Source organism: Artemia sp. Qi Xiang Cuo, chromosome 1, assembly GCF_049724085.1.
Source record: "Artemia sp. Qi Xiang Cuo chromosome 1, ASM4972408v1, whole genome shotgun sequence".
Taxonomy (NCBI): domain Eukaryota; kingdom Metazoa; phylum Arthropoda; class Branchiopoda; order Anostraca; family Artemiidae; genus Artemia; species Artemia sp. Qi Xiang Cuo.
In genome coordinates, this window is record NC_142794.1 from 84,390,700 (window position 1) to 84,412,525 (window position 21,826).

The following is a 21,826-nucleotide window of genomic DNA, read 5'->3' on the forward strand; positions in this document are numbered from 1 at the left end:
TGAAATGTCTCAATTTCCCTCCATATTTCTCGTTTTTTTCTAAAAAATAAACTGTAGACGCCAAATCACGCCTTCGAATATTTATTTTGATTTTTTTTTTCACCAGGAAATGGCAGCATACCAATTTTCAGAAAAAAAAATGTAGTACGGTTGTTGAGAAAAATTTACAGATATATAATTATTACTCGCAAAAACGGCAAAAAGTTAACATCTTAGTTACGGAAAACGCCACATTGTGGGTTTCTGTGGCCTCCTTCTAGCTCACTATGGCTGGCAGATCGGGCCTTATGCTCTTGCAGGTTCTAATTTTCATGTATTTTATAGTAAGTCTATTCTTATTTTTATCTCTCTTTTTGCTTTATAAGATGTAGAGCTAAAATATTTATTAAATAAAATCTCATTGTCTGAAGGTAATTCTTCAATATTGAACTGTTGTTATTTGTAAAACAAATCAATATTTTAATTATTTTAGAGAAGCATATTTGAGGTCTTAATCTATATGGGATATGCACACAGATTGATTTGAAGGATCCCCACACAAGAAAAAGTTGAGGGGTTTCAGTTAATAAATCCTCTATTTCAGAGTATCAGAACCCCTTCCTTCCCTAAATTGATGATTTTGAAATCATCAAGGGAGAATTATTTCTAAGGATGAATCTATTTAAATTTTTCTGTTGACGATGAACGTTAACTTTTTTCTCAAAGTGAGCTCAAAGACCTAGTAAGAGATGTAAGTCTTACCAAAGATGCAGCTGAATTGATAGGAATATGGCTAAAAAACAAAAATGTGCTATCGTCTGGGACTTCAGTTTTGTGGTACAGGCTTTGAGAGAGAGAATTTGCTCAGTTTTTCTTCAAAGAAGGTATTCTGGTTTATTGTAATAATTTTTATGGGCGCATAAAATTCTTTGAAATAGAATGTAATTCACCAGAAAGGCTCAAATGTCTCTGAACGACGGTGATTTAGACTGAATGTGTAATATGTGGGAAAGATAGTTGAAAAATATTTTTTTCCTATACCACAGTAGTCTTACTTCTGAACAAATTGGGTCTATGATCCGGGTTGCAGCGGTAGCTAGCAATCTAATAAGAGACGATCACGTCCAATGTTAAGAAATATAAAAACCCATGACTCGTAAAAATTACTTGTAATAAATAATTTTTTTCTATACCACAGTAGTATTTTACTTCTGAACAAACTGGCTCTATGATTTCGTATAAGGAATAGACCTTGTTTGCCTTTGTTCTAAGACACAAATCTTCAATTCAGTTTATGTTAAGCACTGAAGTCAATCATAAAAACCAGAGAACTTGGAGTCCCATTCAAAGAAGAAGATTGGATTTCTTCCTTGAGAAAAAGATGGAAACAGGGAAGTATGCTTCTAAAAGAAATGCAAGTTGTTTGTTTCAATTTAGAAGGAGACCGCTCAATCGCAATATATTTATAACTACATTTACAGAATGTATGGGGGAAGGGGGAGGGAAATCCTCTCTGAGGTTTGTCCAAAGGGTTCTGCTTCCCCAGAAAAATTGTAGCCGGAAATCGATTTTTTACATGATTTCAGCTCTGTCCCAGGAAAAATCATCCATTCCTCTCCCCATCCATATCAGGGCCAAACCTACGTCTATTCAAAGAAGAATAAGAAAAGGTAATCATGAGAGATTAGGATGGTTCATTGTCTTTGAAGTCTTTCATATTCCTTGAGCCTTCTAGACTTCAAATCCCTCCCCTTCAGTTGCTTAGGGACTCTTTTCAGTTTTATTATAGCCTCCAGTTCTCTTTTGCTTTAACTCATGATTATAAAAAAGAATTATATTGCAGGAGCTGGGGAGGGAGGTCGAAACACCCGAAGAATCCTGGAGTATATTGGCTGTAGAAAAATTCTTCAGAGACAAATACAGGGAAGTGTCTGAAGAGAAAAATAAAATTATGAATGATGTCAGGCATGACAAAGAACAGGTAATTGGTTTATTCTTTTTAATATTTTTCACCTGTGACAACGCTGCTCATTATACAATCAACGAATAAATAACCCTATGGGTGTGAATTTATTAGCGAGCGGGTTACAGATGAGCGTGTTTCAAGTTCACATGGTCTGTATCTTCACTGTAGAGAATATAAGTAGATTAACCTTAAAGGTCTCATGCAAGTTTTCAGTCAGGTAGTTGAAATAAAAAAGCACATTCACCTAAGGGTTGCCCTCAATAGAGACGCCGGAGAAACTTTTCTAAGTCTCATTTATTATGAACTTATTAATTCTGATTGTTTTTATATCCATCCACAAAAATATATTTTGCAACCTATTAGAATCTCTGATAATACCCTACCTGGTAAGTGATTAGCCTTTAAGAATGTTTTACCGAAATATTTGCGTAATTTTTCTTCTGTTTTTTTCACTAACTTTTATTGTCCTTGTTTCTCTCTTTTTGCGATTTTTGTGTTTTGTAAAATTTATGTTAAAAGTATGTTCTACTCTAAAGTCATTCAAAAAATTTTCTCCTTATTTTTCTCTTTTACTCTCTCTCCCTCCTCTCTCTTTTTCTGTATAGTTTTGCTTTTAAAAAAGAAAGCTATAGTTCTTCTACTTGACATCTGTACTAAGTGGATGTTATGTGCGACCATCAAGAGGAATACTAAAAGGAAAAAAGAGGTTCAAAGTTATGGAGGGAAATAAACTGTTAGTTTCAGAATCGTAGCATTCTTGCCTTTTCTGTGAAGCAATCGTCCAAAATATATGTCCTATTAGTTTCATCTTTCAGCAGGTTTTAAGTATTCATTATAGAGGAAATTTATTATAATACATAGTTATATAGTATTTTAATTATATATATATATATATATATATATATATATATATATATATATATATATATATATATATATATATATATATATATATATATTATTTATTATGTATATATATATATATATATATATATATATATATATATATATATATATATATATATTATGTATATATATACATATATATATATATATATATATATATATATATATATATATATATATATATATATATATATAATATAAGTAAATATTATATATATACATATACATATATATATATATATATATATATATATATATATATATATATATATATATATATATATATATATATATATATATATATATAATATATATATATATATATATATATATATATATATATATATATATATATATATATATATATATATATATATATATATATATATATATATATATGTATATAGATAAAATCAAAGGACACTTTTTACATACTAGTACGACTGCGATAATTACCGCTGCTTCTACGACTACGACTCAGTGGCGGATCCAGCGGAGGGGCGAGGGGGCTCCCCCTAACGTAGTCTAAAGTAGTGTAATTTACTTAACGCAAGTTTGCATTAAATAAACTTGCTCCTAACACAGGTTTATCGGATCAACCTATTTTGTGCCCCCCCCCCCCCCTACAAAAATCCTGGATCCGCCTCTGCTACGACTATGGCTGCAATTGTTACGACTAATACTACTACTACTATGAAGACTACTACGACTGCCACAACTGCTGCTTGTACGATGCTAAAACTAAGAAAGACCGAAACAAGCTTTGCAAGTACTCGTATTCCTTTCATTAGTGATTTTAAAAAAGTATGTCAAAAACAGAGAGAAATTAACTAAAAATTACTTTCCTCAATCGGAGTTTTTCAAAGAAAAGTAAAGAGCTACATATGTAAATATTTATATATATATATATATATATATATATATATATATATATATATATATATATATATATATATATGCTTTTAATGAATTGAAAGCAGCCATTTGCCAATCTCACATCTTCTTCTTAGAAAAAAATTGCTTAGATAGTTTTTCAAAAACGTTATTCAGTTAAAATTATATTTAATCTTCTTCTTTGAAAAAGAAAAAATCGGTGTAATAATTTGTCAGAAATTATACAGGATCTTGTTTTTAAAAATTAATTTGATAATAGAAAAATTTATATTTTTTTTTGCAAGACAATTAACAGCAGACCATTCGTAGTTGCTTATCGTGTTGTATTTCGTTTACAGGAGGAAGATCTGGCTACGAAACTTGGTGAAGCTTCAATCATGATGTCACTCAGCACAATACCCTCTGCTGAAGATATGACCAGCCTAAAAAGTCGCATCGAATATCTCAGAGTCGAGCTTGTAAAGAGGACGGAAATTTTTCAAGAAAAACGACTGGACATCAAGACGTTCATGGACGTTCTGAAAACTCAACCAACCATTGAATTTGAAAAGCTGGTAGTCAGTGAAGAAATTCCTTCTTTCCCGCTCTCAATAGACACAATGCATAAGTTGGAGGTGAGTCACAAATAATTGAAAATTGACGTTCTTGTGAACAGTATGGTTTATGTCCGTTCAGAGATAGGATTAAGGTTTTATTATTTGTGCAAAAAATGTACAATACTTTTAATCATAAAAAAAAAAATTCAACATAAAAAATTTGATTTGAAATCAAAAATGCACATCTGCTTCCGATTCAGGAACTCAAGGAATTAATTTAGATCAGAAATGATCATGATAATTATTTCACAAATTTGCTTCAAAAGTGTGCCTTCAGATAAAGCCGCTGCTTTTGGTTCTATCTAGACATTTTTGGGTACTTTTGTTTTTTAAAGGCCTTAGAATTTTTAAAGTTTCATGTGTCCAAAGTGTCCATAGTACGAAACTAGCTGGATATATTCAATGGCCTAGAAAGGAAATTATCGATTCGCCGTCCACCATTGTGTAAAGTGGAACTGACTTGTCGAAGTTACCAAAAGACCAAAATTTCATGGACCCATGAAGCTATTGATTTTTAGAGGTATATAGTGTTTTACTGTTCATAATTGTTTACAAATTATAATTATTCAATCATAACAGCATTATGATTATGTCCCTACTTTTTCAGCTGTTCATTTTTTTTCTAGTAAAAAAAACGACTTCTTTCCAGTTTATAAGGAAGTATTAACAAGCATTATGTGCCTTATGTGTGGATAAAATTCTATTTTTATGCGGTTATTCTTTAAATGTTATTATTATTCTTTTTTTAATTTTATTACTTGTCTTATGTGTGGATAACAAAAAGTAGTCAGTTGAACATTAGGATTATTTGTCTTGTTTGTTTTTTTTTGTTTTTTTTATTCTGTCTTATGTGATCCGACAAGTGACATGGTGTAATACTCTGGGCCTAAACTACGAAGTGCAGGGCCTCGAGTTCAAGTCTCATACAAGAAAATTATAACTTAAATCCACGACCTTTAGCGAATGAGTCGAGGCCTTTAGCTATATTTCCCGATTTTTTTAGCTGTTCTGTTTTTTTTTCTCCCTCTCTAATCAAAAAAAATTATTTCTTACCAGGTTCAAAAGGCAATACGTGTCTGATAATTTTATATGTGGATGAAAGAATATATTCAATTTAACCTGAGTCATTTTCCTTGTCTCGTTTTTATTTTATTTATTTTTTCTGGTTATTTTGTTTTGTGTGATTTGAAAAGTGACATTAGTGTTTGCAAGGATTTCTAGATAACGACTTCTTTACTTTTCTTCTCTGGATTGTCTTCTTTATTTATTTATTTCGTTTTGTTCAATTCTGGTTTTCCTATATATGTAGCAAAACTTTTATGCGAAAGCAGGTTTTCTTTTTTGCTTCCATCCCTAATTGGTGATGTTTTTTAATTTAAATTCTTGTAAAGACTATTTTTAAATTCAGGTTCTTGAAAACAACTGAATCCAATTCAAGTCCATTCGTTTCAAGTAAGTTAGAATACACCTAAGTAAGTTCAATACAGTAAGTTCAAATTGTAAGTTAAAATTGTACAAAAATAAGTCTTTTTTTAAAAAGCTAATGCTTTTTTAAATTTAAAAATAAAACAATAAATGATATAACATGAGGCGGTAACAGCTATAAACAAAAACCACCATTTTATGGAATCTCCGCCTGTCTATGGAGTAGTTCCTCAATGATTTGATGTGGCACTATTGGATTCTGAAATTCTCAAACAATCCCATGCCTTCCAATTGGAAGGAGAGTGGCAATTGCCCCTGAGTTTTGGGAAATTCCTTCTTCTTTTTTTCTTTACTACTACTACTACTACTACTAGAAACTCACTGCAGCACCAAACCGCCTGAGGTCAAGACAGTTAAGCAAGCTTCTCTTACACACAAACTTGTTCAAAAGCCTCCCTTTTTACACCCGCCCACGAAGTTCTCATTTCCTTTAAATCTTTCTTTATGACATCCTCCCACCCCAGACGAGGACGACCTGCTTCTCGTTTAGCCCTAGACGGTTGGCTGAAAAGAACAATCTTCGGCAATATGTCATCGTTCATCCGCACAACGTGCTCTAGCCACCTCAACCTATCTTTCATTATAGCCGTAGGGAGTGGTAATGAACTACATTTCTTATGGCCTATTGTTTGCAATACGGTCAGTCAGACGGGTACCCAGAACAATCCTTAAGCAATATCTCTGGAAAATATCTAGCAAATCTTCGTCCGCTTTTCGGAGCGCCCAGGTTTCAGAGCCATATTTGACCACTGTCATCCGGTAGCTTCTATTATTCCAATCTTGGTTTGCAGGCTTCTCATCCTATTCAGTCTTTTCATTACCCAACGTCACCTTTTCATCTCACTTTTTCCTAGCCTTAGTGACTTAGTCCTCTTAACATTAATTTTCAAACCTATTCTAGCACCCTGAACTCGCAAACCCTCTTAAACTTCATTCATTTTGCTCACACTTTCATCTAGGATGCTTAAATCATCAGCATAATCCAAGTCCAGGAAACTTTTTCCTCCCCATTTGATTCCCTGGTCTCCCATTGCCTCTCCTGTGGTCTTTAAGACAAAGTCCATCAAAATAATCCATATAAAGGGGGATAGAACACAACCCTGCTTAACTCCTGATTTAATACAAAACCAGCTGCTAACCTCATTTCCTACCTTAACCGCAGCAGTGTTATTCTCGTAAATAGCACTAATCAATTTAATGTATTTGTCTGGTATACCATACAAGGATAAAAACTTTACTAAAGCTCCTCTATCAACAAAATCGAACGCTTGCTCATAATCTATAAAACTGAGGACCAAAGGTGTTTGAAAACTTAGGCACTTCTCAATTATTAGCCTAAGAGTGAAAATTTGGTCAACACATCCTCTACCTTTTCTAAAATCGCACTGCTCTTCTCTTAAAACTTTGTCTACGGCATCTCTCAGTCTAAAAAGTATCATATTACTAAGCAATTTGCTACCTACAGAGACCAGACTAATGCCTCGATAATTACCGCACTCACTTTTATCACCTTTCTTATAAAGTGGATTAATTAAGGTTTTCCTATAATCGTTAGGTACTTCCCCTTTTTCAAAAATCATATTAATACTCTTCAGTAACTTATTTTTAACCTCAGAGCCACCATATTTGAGAAACTCATTTACCACCCTATCAGCACCTGGAGCCTTATTATTTTTTAATCCTTTTAGTACTGTTGTTAATTCCTCCTCACAAAACAAATATTCCTTCACATTCAAGGCATCACAAACTTTTTCATTTTCCTCTATTTCTTTTTCTGTTACTCTATCTCGGTTAAACAAATTCTCAAAATGTTCGACCCATTTCTCTTTAGTTCTTTCCTTATCACTAATTGTGGTCCTATTCCTATCTTTAACTGGGCCAAGTCCGGATTGACTACTCCCTCTCAATTTATTAACATGCCAGTGCAATATTTTACTGTCATGCCGTCTAGCTGCATCTTCCAGATCCTCGGCAGTTTTATCCCTGGCCTTCTCTTCACACCTCCTTAGTTCATATTTTAATGCTATCTCCACTTTCTTTACATTCCCTTTGTTTTCATATGATCTATCACTCAGATAATTCTTGTACAAGTCCTTTCTCCTTTCTATTAAACATAAAGCTTTTTCACTAATATTCTTAGCTGCAGTTCTAGCTTTCTTCCCTAATACACCTTCAGCAACTTCACAAATTATTTTTCTAAAATTATTCCTGGAAAGTTTCTCTCAAATTCTCATCCTGGAGTCTGCCAACATCATAACTTCTCGGGAGGTAGTTACCATTCCGATATTTCAGCTTTAAATTAACTCTTTACACCACTAGACGGTGATCTTTACTTTCAGCATCAATAACGGCACTCCTATATACCCTAGTATCTTGTATTAATCCTGCCAGTCTTCGGTTTGCAATGACATAATCAATAAGGTTTGCTGTCTCACCATCACGTGAATACCATGTTAACTTACGAGCTATTTTATGACCAAACACCGTATTGGTTGTAACTAGATTGTTATACCTACAAAACTGCAAAAGTCTATATTCATTACTGTTTTCTTTTCCTACACCTAATTTACCTAGGCTAGGATACCATCTTTCCCTATTTTTACCGACCTAAAATCTCCGTTAAAATCTCCCTCTAAAAACATCATATTTCTACCTGGGACCATGTCTGTTTGCTCCTGTAACTGTAAGCAAAATTCATCTGAGTCACTAGTATCTCTGTCAGTCGGTTCTACAGGGGCATATACTACTATAACTGATACCTTGAACTTTGTAGTCATAAAATGAGAAATTAGTATTCTATTGTTAATACCTTCCCAGCCTAAACAAGACTTAAGAACAGCTTCCTTATTCATCATGAGCCCTACTCCCTGTCTATGTACCCCATCCTTCCTGCCTGAGTAAACAAATTCTATATCACCTAAGTTCATGCTTCCTGCCCCTAGGATATGAGTTTCTGAAAATCATAATAAATCCAGTACGAATCGTCTGAATTCGTCAGTCAAAATGTCGATACGATAGTCATTTTTTAACGTCGTAACATTACAAGTTCCAATTTTCATGTTCTTTAAATCATTGAAATTATTTTCGCCTCTGGAAAAGCAATAATCCTAGATACCAGTGCAGGATGGGGATCACATATCTTCTCAAGTCTACGCCGAAGTGCTTAAGCCTGCTAAGAACCGGACAGCAAGAAGTCCCTGGGACCTCCATGAATGAAGGCTTTGTGCAATCCTGGGGCCATCTTGGTCACAACATGGTTTTCAGCACTTGTCGATGCTCTTCTATCAACAAGAGTCGGAATCCTGCACAGACAATCTCAAGCATATTACCTCCGACTCATTCTGAAAGAAATGATAAAAAATGTATCTGCATAAATTCTGAAAAATACTTTTTTTTATATTTTCATTAAATCTTTGGTCAATCCTTGTCCCCCAAAATTGTTGTTAAACGGCGCCTCAGAACATCCTCACTTCAAATGATGTTTAATTTTTTTGTTTTAGAAAATCTACGATTTGTATAAAGATCGTGTGGATAGAGCTATCACAGAATCCAGAAAAATCAAAATTGAATTGACCACCCTAATGGATAGACTGGAGCTTGACGTTCAACAAACCTCTCACATTAAGACGCTTTTGGATACTAATGGTGTGACGTCTGAAGATATAAAATCGGTAAATAATGATTTGATTTTTTTTTCATCAGAAGGGGGCAGGTACTGGCTCATAGTAGTTTAGGATAATCTTATGATTTTTTCTTCCTATAACTATACTGTATGACTAGAGGCTTAAAGAGGGTTGGATGGAAGGAGTTTGGCGAAGTAACATTGTCTAGTCTTTTACATATTACTTTATCATTTTATCATTATGCAACAAATGTTTTCATTGATGTCCAGAGTTGTCCTTTTTTGTCTGTTCAGTTAACAGGTACTATCTAAAATCACTTTTCAGTGAATTTATCACTTTACTTAGTCAGTAAATTAAAAATTTTTCACGAAAAAATAGATGGTTAAGTAGAAGAAGGAAATTGGCGATACTCTCCTGAACGAGGGAGGCGAACGTTTAAAGAAAACAATTTACAGAAGGATTTTGAAGGGTTTAGCTGAAAGCGAGTTGATTTCATCTCTAAGAATTTATTCTGAAGAAAAGGAAAGGACAGATAATGTTGAATCGGTCAAAGTACTTGTTCTGAAGAAAAAGAAAGGGCAGATGAAGTCGAATTGGCTAAAGTACTTGTTCTGAAGAAAAGGAAAGGGCGGATGATGTTAAATTGGTCAAAGTACTTGTTCTGAAGAAGAGAAAAGGGCAGATGATGTTGAATCGACCAAAGAAACTGTTGTGAAGAAAAGGAAAAGCAGATAATGGTGGATCGGTCAAAGAAATTGTTCTGAAGAAAAGGAAAGGGCAGACGATGGTGAATCGGTCAAAGTACTTGTTTTTAAGATGAAATTGGAACCTATTCATCGCCTTTTGTAAAAGAAAAAAGGGTTGGCAGTACTGACTTGAAGTGCCAATTCCACCAGCGTTTCCACATACCTAGCCGTAAATGCTCTCTTGCGTGTTAGTTACTCCTCTTTTTTCAAAATTTAGCTTTACCTTGGCCGAATTTTGATACGTAGTGCCGAAATCGAAGCGCCTTTTTGTATAAATAAATGAAATTATTGATAAAAATAAAAAAAGAATAAAGGGATGTAGCCTTCTGATTGTAAGCTCATGGCTTCTTAAAGGTCAATGATGACCCAAAGCTAGTGAATGGAGCTTCTCTGGTCCTTCTGTCTTAGTTCTGATCGCCTCTGAGGAGTTACTTTTCGTCAAATTTCTTTTGTTTCAAAATAATCGAAGTTACTTTTTCAAGTTCTTGGTCCGTAGCGGTTGGTCCCCGCATTTGTAAATTTTTTGTCATCTCTAATTTTCCAACTAGAGTTTGAAGCAAATAACTTTCTCTTGTGCTTCTTATTCCTCTTCCACAAAACAAATTAAATGGAGGGAGTGTAGGTATTGGCTTTGAATTCTTTTATCGCAAATTTTTGCCATTAATTCATCATTTCAATAAAACCACCAGGCCTATTTTCTGCATTCCGGTAAAGTAATTATTTTAGCTTTGACAATTGATGGGTGACAGCCAGGTCGTATCCAGGGGGCTGATTAGAGGGTTTGATCCCCTCCCCCCCCCTCCCGAAATGTTTGTCCGACTCATAAAAACATAACAAAATGAGATTTAACAAATTTTTTATGTGCTTTTTACCCCCCCCCCGTCCGAAAAAAATATTTTTATAAACACCTACCCCCCCCCCCCATTAAAAAAAAAAACAAACTAGATATGATTCTTGTAACACCCTTGTGATAACAGAAATAACATATTTGCAGTCATCAGAAATGATCTTCAGGTTTATAATCATCAATTTTAATATTCGTGGTGGCTATAATCTTTGCAGTATAATCATCCAAGATCATAAAATATTCAGGATTATAATAATATTTAAATTATTGAATACTATTTGTATTATCGAATATTAAATTCTTGAATATTGAAAAGGATTTTAATATAAAATAAAATAACATTCAGACTTATAATCTGTGGTTTATAATTATCAGAAAATTTTCAGAATTGCATTTCTTCAAGTTTATGTTCCCTGTAAAGCATTCAACTTTGTGACAATTCTACAGCTGTAACTTGTGCTGAGAGGACAAGATACTTATGTCGTTGTATTCATTAGTTCTAGATCTATTTATTCACCAAACCTTATTTTTTAAATTGTTTTTGCCTTTGCTTATTACCTTTTTTCTATATGTTTGCAGCATATTTTTTAATTTAAAAAATGCAGATGAAAGTACGTAAGTGTTTTTTCTATATGTTTGCTGCATATTTTTTAATCTAAAAAATGCAGATGAAAGTACGTAAGTGTAATTCGGTGGATGGATAAAAACCTTGTTTCATTCATCAAATCAAACAGTTCGTGGTAACGAACTGTAAGTAAGGAGCGACCCGGCTCAATGGTAACCAAAACTCTAAAAAACGGGATTTTGATACCAATAGATACATCAAAAGAATCAAATTTTAATTCTGATTTCAAATATATAAGTTTCATTAAGTTTAGGACAACGCATTAAAAGTTACGAGCCTGATAAAATTTGGCTGATTTTCGAAAAAAGGGGGAAAAACCCCCTAAAAATTATAGAACCTTAATGAAAATCACACCATCATATACAGCGTATCAGATAACCCTACTGTAGAGGTTTAAAGCTCCTATAAAAAAAAAGGGGTATTTTTGCATTTTTTTGCAGAATAAAGAAAACGTTTGGTTGTTTATTTTTTTGTATGTATGTTTGTATTATCTTTCTCTTTTTCCCAGGGGTGATTGTATCAACCCATTGGTCCTAAAATATCATTAGGGGGCTCATTGGAACAGAAATTAAAAATTTTATGGCCATTTTTAAGTGACCAAAAAATGGAGGGCAACTAGGCCCCCTCCCACGCTCATTTTTTCCCAAAGTCACCCGATCAAAATTTTGAGATAGCCATTGTGTTCAGCATGGTCGAAAATATGATAAAAATGTCTTTTAGGATGACTTGATCCCCCGAAGTCCCCTTGGGGGTGGCTGAAATTTATTAAATTTAATCAATGTTAACATTTAGTTTTGTTTATTTGTACGTATACAGACTTTTTCTGAGGATATTTTTTGTGGTTGGTGGGGGAAGGTGTGGGTGTGGGGCTATATGGAAGGATCTTTCCATGAAGGAAGTTTTCATGGGGGAAGGGACATTGCCATGAAGGGGGTGATTGATTTCCCAGCATTATTAAAGAAAAAGATCAGGAATTAAATAAAAAAAAACAAGTTTTTCAACTGATTAACTGATTGTGATTAAGAGGTCATTTTTAAAGAACTGGAAAAAAATTCGAACTATAGTTTAAAGAGCAGGGTACTGACTAGGGGGCGAACCCCCTAATATACGTGTTAAAAATTTATGAATATAGAAGTTCGTTACGTAAGTTAATTCTAAGTTACGTATATTTATTACTAATAAAAACGTTCGTAAATAAAATTAAACAAGTTTCGAGAAAGCCATTTAACCAAATATAATAAGCAAATTTTGTTTTAATTATTCATGTACGGTGAGCCAAAATCAAAACCTGCATTAATTCAAAAACGTTCAAAAATTAAATAAAAAAAACAAGTTTTTTTAACTGAAAGTAAGGAACGACGTTAAAACTTAAAACGAACAGAAATTATTCCGTATATGAAGGGGGCTGTCCCCTCCTCAACGCCTCGCTCTTTACGCTAAAGTTTGACTGTCTCACAACTATATTTTTTTAAACAATAAAAAAACTTTAGCGTAAAGAGCGAGGCGTTGAGGAGGGGACAGCCCCCTTCATATACGGAATAATTTCTGTTCGTTTTAAGTTTTAACGTCGTTCCTTACTTTCAGTTAAAAAAACTTGTTTTTTTTTATTTAATCATATTAAAATTGTCATCCTAAGTTGGAACATTAAAGCTGTGCAGCAAAAGAACTTACAAAAGTTGCAAAGGAAATATAACCTTGATGAAGTAATAAAAAAGAAATGTAAGGGAACATTAACGCTTCTCATCGTTTTTTCAAGGATTTCAAACCAAGACCATAGTTCGTTTTTTCTATACGTGTATATGAATATATAATTACGAATGTATTGTTGTTTTGTTTTGTTTTTAGTTGCGCACTGGTCTTGAAGGTTTTCGTGCAATAAAGCGCAAGCAGGCTTCAAAGCTTCTTGACCGACTAAAATTGGACTTGAATCGCACTTGGAACGATTTATTTTTCTCTTTGGAGCAAAAGGAAGACTTTAGCCCTTTTGCTGATGATCCAGAAGTTCTTTTAGAAATGTATGAAGAAGAGTTGAAGAAACTCAAAATTTTTAAAGAAGAAGCCAAAGAGGCACTAGATAAAGTAGGTTTATTCTGTCTCCCTCTTTTTGTGTTTCTTTCTTTTCTCTTTTTCGTCCTCTTTCTCTCTTACTTTTTATAGTTGTCTTCGGGAATCAACATGTTGTTTATGTTTAATTCTTGCAGATGATAAGCGTTGTCAAGTATAAATCGTTAGTTTTCGCTATTTATTTTCACGATTCAGCGTGGCAAGACTGACGGAAATGTACTACTCCAAAAACGTATTTTTTTTCAAACAATTATAAGAAAAATCTTAGGAAATCACTGTTTTCAGGTAAAATCTCTCTCTCTCTCTTTCTCTCTCTCTCTCTCTCTCTCTCTCTCTCTCTCTCTCTCTCTTCTTTCTCTTTCTCTCTCTTTCTCTCTCTTTCTCTCTCTTTCTCTCTCTCTCTCTCTCTTTCTCTCTCTCTTTCTCTCTCTCTCTCTCTCTCTCTCTCTCTCTCTCTCTCTCTCTCTCTCTCTCTCTCTCTCTCTCTCTCTCTCTCTCTCTCTCTCTCTCTCTCTCTCTCTCTCTCTCTCTCTCTCTCTCTCTCTCTCTCTCTCTCTCTCTCTCTCTCTCTCTCTCTCTCTCTCTCTCTCTCTCTCTCTCTCTCTCTCTCTCTCTCTCTCTCTCTCTCTCTATCTCTGTATCTCTATCTCTCTTTCTCTATATCTCTATCTCTGTCTCTCTCACTCTCTATATCTCTATATCTCTCTCTATCTCTCTCTCTCTCTCTACATCTCGATATCTCACTCTATCTCTCTCTGTCTCTCTCTCTCTCTCTCTCTCTCTCTCTCTCTCTCTCTCTCTCTCTCTCTCTCTCTCTCTCTCTCTGTCACTCTGTACTTTTCTCTTTCTGCGTGATATAGCATGTAGAGTGTTCTAGCTTTTCTGTTGCTTATTTAATAGTCCAATTACTATTATCTTGTTGAGCCTTTTGATTAAGAAAAAACAAATAAGAACATATATTTTATCAGGGCCAATAGGGACCAATATGACGCTCAATCGGATCAATATGTCGTTCAATCGGATTATGGGCTGTTATTATCTTGTGCTTCTTTTTCGTTTTTCTTATGTGCTTTTTTTGTATCAATATTGGGTTGTAAATGCAGATGAAAGGAGAAAGATCATCCTTGTGCCTATTTAAAATTGTGCACAAAAGTTTTTTTTTATTTTTTGCTGGAGAAACGTAAAAAAACTAGTCTTTAATCACATTTTTTTATTTTTGTATGGCTTAAAGTAATCTTCTAATCGTTTTGTTTGCCTTAATCGATGAATACAGCGTAGGATTTTCAGTTTTCAATTCAAATATATGTTGAAAATCAATTAAAATCTAAAATTAGAACAATGCCAATATCAGAGGAAGGATGTCACTTTTAGCCTCCACAAAGTAAAATGAGATTTTTTTTCTGTTATTGATAATATTAATAGTATACTTATATTATATTATCCATTATGACTCGAATAATATTTTTTCTTACTTTATTCAGTAATTTCTGCTTGTTTTTAGTCTTTTTCGCTTTTTACTGATATGTAAACTATACTCACTTCTTAATTTATTCCTTTTTTATGGATATAAATCCAAAGGGCTAGTGCCCTTTTTAATAGTCAAAAGTGATTTGAGGGCAACTGGGCCCCCCCACGCCCATCATTCCCCCAAACACATCCAATCAAATTTTGAGATAGCCATTTTGTTCATCAAAGTTGATTTCCAGATAGAAATTATGTTTTTGAGGAGGACGCTCCCCCATAACCCTCGGGGCAAGGGTTTTAAGTTATGCTCTGAGGGCGTATTAGAACGATGTTGGCACAATGTATCATATATTATTTTTTCCTTTAGAGCAAGGCACTTCGTATTGAAGAAGTTATCGTAGAAACTTCGAAAAGGGCCCATTCAATTGGAAATTGGAGTGGCTTGTGCCCGTTTAATAGCCATAAGTTATTGGAAGGCAACTTACACCCCTTCCACGCCCACCATTTCCCAAAACACGTCCGAATAAAATTTTGAGATAGCCATTTTGTTCAGTGTAGTTGATTTCCAAATAGAAATTATGTTTTTGTGGAGGGCACTCCCCCACAGCCTTCAGGGCAAGGGTTTTAAGTTATGCCCTGGGGGCATATAAGGTTTTTATAGAAGGTGTTGTCGTAGAAACTTCAAAAAAGGCTCATTCGATTGGAAATTCAAAGGGATACTACCTTGTGTAATAATCGAAAGTGATTGGAGGGTAACTAGCCCCCCCCCCACGTCCATCATTCCCCCAAACACATCCAATCAAAATTTTGAGATAGCTATTTTGCTCAGCGTAGTTGATTTCCGCATAGAAATTATTTTTTTGAGGAGGACACTCCCCCCCCCAGCTTTCAGGGCCAGGGTTGTAAGTTATGCCCTTGGGGCATATAAGGTCTTTATAGAAGGTGTTGTCGTAGAAACTTCAAAAAATGCTCATCCGATTGGAAATTCAGAGGGCTAGTGCCGTTTTTAATAGTCGAAAATGATTGGAGGGCAATTAATTCCCCTCTCACGCCCACCTTTTCCCCAAACACATCCAATCAAAATTTTGACATAGCCATTTTATTGAACTTAGTTTTGAGTTCTGTAAATTAGGTTTTTGGGGATGACAACCCCCTCACGGCCCTCAGGAGAAGGGTTGTAAGTTATGCCCTGCGGGCATATAAAGTTTTTATAGAATGCGTTGTCGTAGAAACTTCAAAAAGGGCTCATTCGATTAGAAATTGAAATGGCTAGTGCCCTTTTTAATAGTCGAAAGTAATTGGAAGGCAACTAACACCCCTTCCACGCCCACCATTTCCCCAAACACATCCAATCAAAATTTTGAGATAGCCATTTTGTTCCACGCAGTTAAAGTTCAGGAAATTATACCTTTGAGCAGGAGACTCCCTCCAGAGTCTTCAGGGCAAGGTTTATAAGTTATGCCCTGGGGGCAAATAAGTTTTTATTGAAATCTTTGTCGTAGAAACTTGAAAAAGGGCTCATTCGATTGGAAATTCAAAGGTCTAGTGTTTTTAATAGTCGACAGTGATTTGAGGGTAACTAGCCCCCCTCTCTCGCCCACCCTTTCCCCAAACACATTCAATCAAAATTTTTAGATAGCAGTTTTGTTCAGTGTTGTGGATTTCTAGATAGAAATTATGTTTTTAAGGAGGACACTCCCCTACAACCGACAGGGCAAGGGTTATAAGTTAAGCCCTGGGGGCATATAAGGTTTTTATTGAAATCTTTGTCATATGTAGAAACTTGGAAAAGGGCTCATTCGATTGGAAATTCAAAGGGCTAGTGCTCTTTTAATTGTCGAAAGTGACTGAAGGGTAACTAACCCTTCCCCTCACGCCCACCATTTCCCCAAACACATCCAATCAAAATTTTGAGATATCCATTTTGTTCAACGTAGTAAAAAGTTCTCGAAATTAGGTCTTTTAGGATGATAACCACATCGGAGCCCTCAGTGCAAGGGTTGTAAGCTATGCCCTAGGGGCATATAAGGTTTATATAGAAAGTTGTTGTTGAAATTTCAAAAGGGGCTCATTTAATTGGAAATTGAAATTGCCCTTTTTAATAGTCAAAAGTGAGTGGCGAGTAATTAACCCCTCTTTTGCACCCACCATTTCCCCAAACACATTCAATCAAAGTTTAGAGAGAGCCATTTTGTTCAACGTTGTTGAAAGTTCTGGAAATTATGTATTTAAGGATGACAAACCCCCCAGAGTCCCCAGGGCAAAGGTTGTAAGTTATGCCCTGGGGGCATATAAGTCTTTTAATGATATAGTTGTCGTACAAACTTCAAAAGGGGCTCATTCAGTTGGAAATTGAGAGGGCTAGTGCCCTTTTTAATAGTTGAAAGTGATTGGAGGATAACTAACCCCCCTCTCACGCCCACCATTCCTCCAGACACATCCAACCAAAATTTCCAGATTGCCATTTTGTTTAACGTAGTAGAAAGTTCTAGAAATTAGTTATTTGAGGATGACACCCCCCCCCAGCCCTCAGGTTGCGGGTTTTAAGTTATCCCCTGGGGGTATATAATATTTTTATTGAAAGTATTGTCGTAGAAACTTCAAAAGGGCTCATTTGATTGGAAGTTGAAAGGGCTAGTGCCTTTTTTATTAGTTGAAAGTGATGGGAGAAAGACTAACACCCCTCTCACGCCCACCATTTTCCCAGACACATCCAATCAAAATTTTGAGATAGCCATTTTGTTTAACGTAGTTGAAAGTTCTGGAAATTAGGTCTTAGGGGATGACAACCACCCTCACAGCCCTTAGGGTAACTGTTGTAATTTATGCCCTGGGGGGCATATAAAGTGTTTATAGGAAGTGTTGTCGTAGAAACTCCGAAAAGGGCTCATTCGATTGGAAATTGAAATGGCTAGTGCCTTTTTTAATAGTCGAAAGTGATTGGAAGGCTTGAAATTTTATAGTAAAGATCGATGTGGGTATAATGTATTATTTTTGTTGTTGTTGTTGTTGTTTAGACCAGGGCACTTCGTATCGAAGGAGTTGTCGTAGGAACTTCGAAAAGGGCTCATTTGATTGAAAATAGAAAGGGCTGATGCCCTTTTTAATAATTGAAAGTGATTGGAGGGAAACTAAAGCCCTTCCCACGCCCACACTCCCATTTGACTTTATGTTTAAAAACTAAATGTTGCCATAAGATTAAATCAAAATGTACTGCGTTAATGCTAATTCCAAATAAGGCATCTCAGCAGTATCCCAAGAACGACCGAGGTTATTATGTTCAAACTGTCGGGGCTGCTTCTGCTCTTAAAATTTAAAAAAATAGCGTAAGTGTATCCAAGCTATGAAAGAAAGTAAACAGATTTTTTTGCGAATGGCATCATGTTTTCCATTTCAGTTCAACTAGAGAAGGTATGAAACTAAATTAAATACTACTGTTTGTGTCCAGATTTTTAAAAGGGTCCATGTCGTTAAAAATTGCGGAAAATTATTCTCCAGCATACAAAAGCAGGCCAAACTATAAAGTCTTAAAAAAACGAAAAGATTTAAAGTATTATTTTCTTTATATCTTAAAAGGCTACGTCAGTATAAAACGAACAGAAATTAATTTAGAAAGCTTTCACAAAATAAGTTTTTCAAAGTAAAGTAAAGAACTCCATTAAACAAAAAATGAGCAAAAATAAAATCAAATAATCTACTAAACGTGAAACTACCACACATCAGCATCGATAAATAAATGAAACCCAAAACGAACAAAAATTACAATAAATAACCGAGTCAAACTCGAAACGAGCAGAAATTAACATAAGTTGGGCTCAAAACCTCTATGCCTTCCAGAGGCCAGAACATAATTTGCACTTGACTGAAAAAAATACAAATGAATGTGCATTGTCAGTTAAATATACATATACTGATATTTAGTAATCAAAATGTTAATATTATTTGATTTATTAAAGTTATAACAGTAAAAATATTTTTACATTTTAAGGTTCAATCCAAGGGTTCGATCCAGCTGAGACAAGGTTGTACAGCAGGCTTGCCACCTGCCCTCTAAGAAAGACTCGGTGATTGAAATATCGACAGTTTATAGCGTCCTATGCGTCGTTAATAAGCGGAAGCCACTATCTATTTCAAATACAGCTTTGCTGGCCTAAGAAACTATGAAATTCAAATTCAACTCATGTTAGACCATGGCTTCACTCTTGAACTTCAAATCTTCTCTGCCGTTTTATTTTATTTTTATTTCCAATTTTTTCTCCCTTTTTCTTACTTCAACTATTCATATTAACTCTTTCAGTAACCAACTTTTCTTTTTTTAAATCTAGGAAATTGTGCTTAAAACAACATCCAAAACTAATGGTTTTTTCTTGGTTTTTAGTTCCGTCAACACCAAGAGCTTCGGCGCAAGCTTATTGACAAACCACCCAACACCAATAGATATTCAAATCGTGGAGGGGCCCTACTTTTAGAGGAGAAAGAGAGAAAACATCTAACACGCTTAGAAAGTGAAGTAGCTAGAGCTGTTAACTGCTACGATAAGGATCACCCACAAACACCTCTATTGGTCTATGGAGAGAGAGTCGTAGATTTCATCAGAAAACAAAAAAAAGAATACGAAGTAAATTTTGTCTCCCCCTTTTTCTTTCCTCTTTTGCCTCTTTCTTTCTTTTTTTTCTTTCTCTCTTTCTTTATTTTTTCTAATCAAAAGAGTATAACATTAATAGTTTGAACTTAACTTTAACCTTGCATAAGGATTAACTACTTATCATAGAGTGAAATACACAAATCCATGTGCGTAATTAGGTCTTGTTTTTGGACAGGTGGCGCGATTTGGTGGGTCTTAACTTAAGTCGCAAAAAATTAGTGAATTATACCGAAAATTCAGGAAATTTTTGGGAAAATCGGGCTCCAATCGTCTTCAAATGGCTCACACAGAACTTATTGGTCGTGACCTATGTGTCTTGGCTTCAATCTAATTAGCCATGGCTGTCAAGTCTTTCGTCACTTCGATCAAGTTGATCAAACTAAAAAATCAGTAGATTCGATTGAATTATCAACTTGGTGGAAGTGATGAAAGACTTGAGAGCCATGGCTGATTAGAGTAAGGCAAAACGGATATTTCAAAATCAGATCAGTCATATGAGCCATTTGAAGGCAATTGGAGACCAAAAAATTATGCCAAGATTTAGGATCAACCATGTCCAGAAGTTTGCAGCCTCAGACACGTATTAGAACTCAGCTGAGAGTGATGAGTAGTCACTGAAATATGTTTTTTTTGGGGGGGGGGGGGGTAGCATATTTTTGTTATAATAATTTTTCTATTTTTTAGGTTTCTTTAAATTATTATTTTCAAGGTTTTTTTTGTTTGTATTTTTATTTTTTCGAACTTCGACCGAAAATAAAACCCTGTATGTTAACATTTTCAATGAAGTCTGGGTTTCAATTCTTCTCTTTTCCACACAGTTTTGGTCAAGTGTGGTCGTCTGTATAACTAAGGCGCATGGCAGTCTGTCTGGTGTACTTTGAAAGGCGTTGAGTGGTAGAGGACTATACAGGAGGCTGATTTGTGCAAGTAACAAAATATGTAATGATAAACTTTAAGGTGGATAGGAACTTCTAGTAACACCTCATGAAGAAGGACCTTCCAAAAATAGATACAGTTTTCAGCTGCGTTCTGTTTTCTGATGTTTTCTTGCTAGATTGAAATTTTTCCTCTTTTCTGATAATTTGGAAATCTTTTGACCTTTTGGAGGCACCCAAGCTAAGGGGTGCAAAAGGAATGTCATTCAAAATTCCAGAGTTACAATTTAAGGTTTTATTCTGTTTTAATTATTTTCTTGTTGCATTGAAGATTTCAGCTTTCTCTGATGTTCGTAAATCTTTTGAAGATTTGGAGGCACCCCCTTGAAGGGGTGCCAGTCTTTTTCCAAAATTTTAAACGGGAAAACTATGCTGTTGAATAATTTGTATCCTGCCTGAAATGTCTATTTTTAAAATAATTATTATCGAAGTATACTCAAGTCAACCCTTAAATTAATTTGAAAAACCAACATCATTGGTTGAAAGCATTTTTAGGCAAAATATGCTTCTGCTTTCATTTAGTCTTTATATATTTTACTTTTTTATAGGGGCTGATATACCAGAGGTACCCCGGACACTCCTATGATATGCAAGTTCTTTCATGAAAAAGTAAAAGTTCAACAACCTAAAAAAAAATGTTTATCAAAGTTTATCATACTGTAATGATTTAAAAAATTATTACCGTATGAGACTATAAAAAAAGATTCTATAGTTTTGTTTATAATTTAAAAAACAAAAGCAATTAAACAACTTTCCTAAATAATTCTTTAGAAATTTTCTAAATATTCTTAAGGAATCCAAAATACCCAAATTTTCCGAAAAAAATAGTTATAAAGTATTAATGGTGGAAGAATACAGATTGTATATTCGAATTCATCATGAAAAGTTGAATTATATTAGTTCAATGAAAGTGTTTGGGCCGAAAACTGCGTTTTTTAGCAAAATTGAAATTTTAGACCCATGGAAAAATGAGTTCTAATTTATAAACGCAGTTGCTTAGCCTGTTAAATCATCACGGTCATCGGTGTTTTTCCCTAAAGATATATAAAAG

The 21,826-nt window shown here is 34.5% G+C and overlaps 1 protein-coding gene across 1 annotated transcript in view; it reads left to right on the forward strand.

Annotated features, from left to right (window-relative positions):
- The window catches only part of LOC148956832 (protein regulator of cytokinesis 1-like), a 43,307-nt gene that overhangs the window by 18,739 nt on the left and 2,742 nt on the right, over positions 1 to 21,826 (forward strand). Inside the window, exons 3-7 of the mRNA XM_089096534.1 lie at positions 1,823 to 1,960; positions 4,084 to 4,359; positions 9,327 to 9,497; positions 13,513 to 13,746; positions 19,574 to 19,813. Of these exons, the coding sequence (XP_088952660.1) occupies positions 1,823 to 1,960; positions 4,084 to 4,359; positions 9,327 to 9,497; positions 13,513 to 13,746; positions 19,574 to 19,813 (1,059 nt within the window). The remainder of the gene's footprint in view (positions 1 to 1,822; positions 1,961 to 4,083; positions 4,360 to 9,326; positions 9,498 to 13,512; positions 13,747 to 19,573; positions 19,814 to 21,826) is intronic.